Raw genomic sequence first — 4,873 nt, 5'->3', positions numbered from 1 at the left:
AGAAATTTTTTTTTTTTAATCGTGTACATTATAGTTATTTAAAATCATTCATAAATTTTTAATTTTTTTTTAATAATTTATAGTACTGAAAATACAGTTCAAACAACTACTTATCACTTGTATAGCGATAAATCCTGAATTTTTATTTTGTGAAGGTATATTTATCATAAAAAAATATTTATACTTACATTATAATTATTCTTACTAAATTTATTTAATTTTATGAGGCTTTTTTTTTATTATTTTTATCTATAATTATTAAATTAAAAAATTTACATTTAATTTTTTAAAAAATAATATTTTTGTTAGTGGAGCTATAAATCTCACATTAATACTAATGGGTTTGTCTCTACACGTGTATAAAAAAAAATAATTAAACGTGTTATAAAATATTTAAATTTTATTTTGACAAATTTTTGAAAAATTTAAAAAGTAACCTTAAATAAATAAAACATAGATAATCATAAAAAAAAGAAAATTATTAAAAACCTCTCTTAAATAATGAAACAATTTTCTTTTCAAATGTAATGAAATGCATTTTAGATAAAAATAGAGAAAGAAATGGTACCTACATAATAGGAGTTGTCACATTCTTCTTGGATTCTTCCTTCCCTAATATATTTGACTTTGAATTTCACAAACCGTACCAACTATTCTTTTCTCCCTTTTTAATCTAATTATTTATTATAAAAAAAAACCAAAAATAAAAATAAATAAATGCAATTGTTAAAACACAACCCCAAAAAAGAAAATAATAATAATAATAATAATAAAAAAGAAAAAAAAAATTATGGTCACTGACCACTACTTCTCTTCTTCTCTCTGAGAGCTTTGCTTTCACACACTGCCATTCATTCTCTGAATCTCTTCAGCCTGAACCCTTCTCGGAATCCAATTCCGGCAACCCTTTTCTCCCTTCAAACTCTATGACTCCACATTTTCTTCTTCTTTCATATTCTCTTTCCCTTTTCACTTCATTTCCCTTTCTCTCTTTCTTACCGATTTATGGTATATTCTCTAGCGTTTGAATCTCATACTCTGTTGTTTTGTACTCAAGCTCTCATTTTTCTCAGTTGCTTAACTCAAAGTTTGTTTCTTTGGGGGTTCAGGACCAGTAATCTAACCAGAAAGGAACTCCATTGTCAGTTATGAAGTGAGTTTCAGTTACTTCGCTTTTTTACTTCTCTGTTTGTTTCTCGGGAAAATGTTGCTCAGGAAGAGAAAAACGGAGAAAACGAAATCTACCCTTCTAAGCTTTTCATATGAAGACTTAATTTTGGTACTGATCTCTCTCTCTCTCTCTCTCTCTCTCTCTCTCTCTCTCTTGCTTCTTTATATTTTTGCGAGTAAATTCTGGGTTTAGCATCTATTGGTGAAGCTTATACCATAACTGGGTTCTTTATCTTATTATATTTGGGGTTTAAAAGTTTGTATTTTTCTAAAATTTCCTGTGTTTTCCTTATCATTGTACATGTTTTTCAACTTTTTGATCCTGAAAGTGATTGCATTGCCAAACTATGACTCAATTGGCTTGAGTTTTGGGTCCCATTTTTTTTTTCTTTAATATTTTTTCTTTTCAAGTTTCATTCAACACCCACTTTCCTCATCAGTCATCCTTGGATAAATCATAGAAAAAAAAAAAATCTAAAATTTCCTCACTTTACAGCTCATTCATGTCCACCCAGTTTTTCTATCGAATTAGTAGGTCTTAGGCAGCCTACCGTTTTATTCACATTCAAAGTTCTCATTTTTACTCGTTAATTTTGTTGTAATGGGCCCAGATAATATTAAGCACGAGATAGTTTTGATATGGTCTTGGTGGCATGCTACACAGGCTTCTTCAACAAATCCCTGGAGTTTGACTCTCCCTTTGTCAGGTATTAATTTCTTTATACTCAGTTTCATATATATATAAATATATATATATATATGTGTTATCTTCTTTTCTTGTATGTAGAACAAGAAGTTTTAGTACCTTTAGTTTTGCTCAATATGCTTGTGTTGAAAAATGTTGAGACTTGTCTAATTTCACATATAGTTCCAAGTTCAGAACAGTGTCTCATTATACTAATCTTTAGTTGTTTTTCCTTTTAGGGCTTATTCAGTTATGTTTGAACCAAATGGGTATCTGTTTAAATGGTCCTTTTCCTTCCTCCTGTGTCTCTCTGCTGGGTTTTGGCTGCAACCTGTTGTTTCAAAGATTCCTTTGGGTTCAAAACTTTCTGTGTCTGACAATAAGTTTTGGGTTTCCCCTAATGGTGACTTTTCATTTGGATTCTTTAATGGGACGGAGCATCCGAATTTGTTCAGGGTCGGGATTCGTTTCAATTCGAAATCAATTCCAGTTGAGAAACAAGCTGTTGTTTGGGTTGTGGGAGCTGATATCATGGTTGGTAATAGTTCTTACTTCAGTCTTACCATGGATGGAGAAATGAATTTGTTTGATTCTTTGAAGGGTGTTAATGTATGGAACAGCAAAACAAGTCAGCTTCCTATTGCTTCGGCTGCTCTTTATGACAATGGCAATTTTGTTCTATTGACTGATAATGAAGATATAGCTTGGCAAAGTTTTGATTTTCCTGCTGATACACTTCTTCCAGGACAATACTTTTCTGCTTTGCATACACTTCGAGCTGCGAGTAAGAATCATATGTCGAGTTACTACTCGCTTTTCATGAATGCTTCGGGTCAGTTGCAACTAAGGTGGGATAGTCATTTCACCTATTGGACTAGTAGTAGTCCGATCGGTTTAAATTTCACAGCTTTGCTCACATCTGATGGGACCCTACAAATCCAAGACCAGAGGCGGGATACCATTTGGTCGGTTTTTGGAGAAGATCATAATGATACAGTTCATTATCGTTATCTCAGGCTTGATGTTGATGGTAATCTGAGGCTTTACTCATGGGAAGAAGCTTCACAAACATGGAGACATGTCTGGCAAGCTGTTGAGAATCAATGCAATGTTTTCGCCACTTGTGGTTACAATGGCATCTGTGTCTATACAGAAACAGGTTCCCAAACTTGTAAATGCCCATTTAAGCTTTCAAACGAGTCCATCCCGAGGTGTACAATTCCAGGTCGACAGAAGTGCAGATCTGGTTTGAACTTGCTCAATTACAAGCACACTTTTTTGTACGGAATGTACCAAAATGATGATTTAGTTTCGGGCATTAGTTCACACCAATGTGAAAGCTTATGCCTAAAGGATCCACTTTGTACAGCTGCAACCTTCATGAACGATGGAACTGCTCGGTGCTTCATAAAGAAAACTCCATACGTTAGTGGCTACTCTGATCCATCACTGAGTTCAGTATCATTTGCCAAGTTGTGTTCGGATCCAATTGCTGTTGATCCCAGTATTGTGGCAACCACCTCCTCCGAAGAAACTCCACAAAAAGGCTCTAAATTTTGTGTCACTTGTGTAGCTGGAGCGGTCTCTGGAACATCGGTTTTATTTGTGGTGGTTCAGTTGGCAATTGTTTTCATTGTATATAAAAGAAGAAGAGCAATGAAGAAAGCTGTTTTAGGATACAAAGGCCCGAACTCGAATGGTTTGACTGTATTATCCTTCTCAGAAATCAAGGATCTTACTAAAAACTTTGAGCAGCGAATTGGTCCTACAATGTTCAAAGGATTGCTCCCGAACAAGCAACCAGTTGCTGTCAAAGACGTAAAAGCAACAACCACCGAAGAAAGGAAATACCGAGTTGCTGTTTCGAAGATAGGAAGCATTCATCATAAGAACCTTGTGAAGCTAAAAGGCTATTGTTGTGAGTTAAACCACAGATTTTTGATCTACGAATACGCTGAGAATGGTTCTTTGAGTAAATATATTGAAGATTCTAAACTTTGTAAGAAGCTAACTTGGGGAAAGAGAATTGAGATATGTATGAGTGTGGCAAGGGCTCTTTCTTATTTGCACACAGGTTGCAGGGAGTTTGTAAGTCATGGAAATTTGAAATGCGAAAATGTAGTGTTGGATGAGAAGTTAGAAGCCAAGGTGAGTGAATTCGGGCTTCACAATGTAGCCAGCGAAATGTCAAGCTCGGGCTTTTCTGCTGAGATGGATGTAGAAGATTTCGGGAAAATGGTATTAACATTGATAAGCGGGTGTAAAGAAGATGGCGAAGTTTCTCACTGGGCTTACAAGGAATGGATCGAAGGAAATGGTTTAAACGTAGTAGACAAAAGGATCAATGGCGGGGTTGATTCAGAAATGCTGGACCGAGTGTTGAGAATTGCGTTTTGGTGTGTGCAAATGGATGAACGAATGAGGCCTTCGATGAGGGAAGTGGTGAAGGTGTTGGAAGGAGTACTAAGTGTTGATCCACCACCCCCGCCTTTCACTTCTCAGAGGCAACGAGAAGAAGAAGAAGAGTCGTCGGATGCAGGCTCAGAACTAGATTCCGGCCGGTTTTGAAGTATTCTTTTTCAATTTTTGTTAGTATATTTTTTTTTTGGTGTCATTTGCAAGCTGTGAATATTAGGAAACTAACTATAGGATGACAATTTGGCTCATATGGTTGTTTGTTGTTGCCAAATATTTTTCATTCTAATCCCATCATCAAAATGTGTAGTTATTATTGTTAAGAGCAAGATCTTGTATTTGGATTTGGAGATGCTCCTTAATTTAACTCTTCAGTTTAGCTTGTTGAAAATTACTTTCATCTACATTCTCATCAAATTGTAATTTGGCTTTTTCGTGTTGTATTTTAAAAGTTTATAAACTTCCCCATGTAGTAGAGCAATGAGCATTTTATAACTTCTTTGGATTATATACTATTACAATAGTTTTGAATCATTATATAAAAAAACATCCTTACATTAGTAAAATTGTAAGTTTGATTATTCAAAAGAAAAAAAAATTGCA

The 4,873-nt window shown here is 34.5% G+C and overlaps 1 protein-coding gene across 3 annotated transcripts; it reads left to right on the top strand.

Annotated features, from left to right (window-relative positions):
- The first annotated feature begins 760 nt into the window (after positions 1-760).
- Positions 761-4,661, top strand: LOC115710009 (G-type lectin S-receptor-like serine/threonine-protein kinase SD3-1). 3 transcript variants are annotated; one of them, XM_030638302.2, is made up of 3 exons: positions 761-1,279; positions 1,782-1,877; positions 2,106-4,661. In XM_030638302.2, exon 3 carries the CDS (start codon positions 2,108-2,110, stop codon positions 4,421-4,423), a length of 2,316 nt encoding a protein of 771 aa, XP_030494162.2. In that variant the 5' UTR covers positions 761-1,279; positions 1,782-1,877; positions 2,106-2,107; the 3' UTR covers positions 4,424-4,661. The 3 variants fall into 3 exon arrangements, with proteins under 3 accessions (XP_030494162.2, XP_030494160.2, XP_060967583.1); XM_030638300.2 differs by having other exon boundaries at positions 2,095-4,661; XM_061111600.1 differs by having other exon boundaries at positions 761-1,877.
- The last annotated feature ends 212 nt before the right edge of the window (positions 4,662-4,873 follow it).

Source organism: Cannabis sativa, chromosome 3 (genome assembly GCF_029168945.1).
Source record: "Cannabis sativa cultivar Pink pepper isolate KNU-18-1 chromosome 3, ASM2916894v1, whole genome shotgun sequence".
NCBI classification, from domain to species: Eukaryota; Viridiplantae; Streptophyta; class Magnoliopsida; order Rosales; family Cannabaceae; genus Cannabis; species Cannabis sativa.
Note: the sequence above shows the minus strand (reverse complement) of the source record. Positions and strands in the feature narration are given on the sequence as shown.

Coding starts and splice junctions, on each gene's coding strand:
- LOC115710009 (XM_061111600.1), top strand. CDS start 1,772: ATGGGCCCAGATAATATTAAGCACGAGATAGTTTTGATATGGTCTTGG. Junction 1,878..2,105: donor TTTGACTCTCCCTTTGTCAG/GTATTAATTTCT, acceptor GGGCTTATTCAG/TTATGTTTGAACCAAATGGG.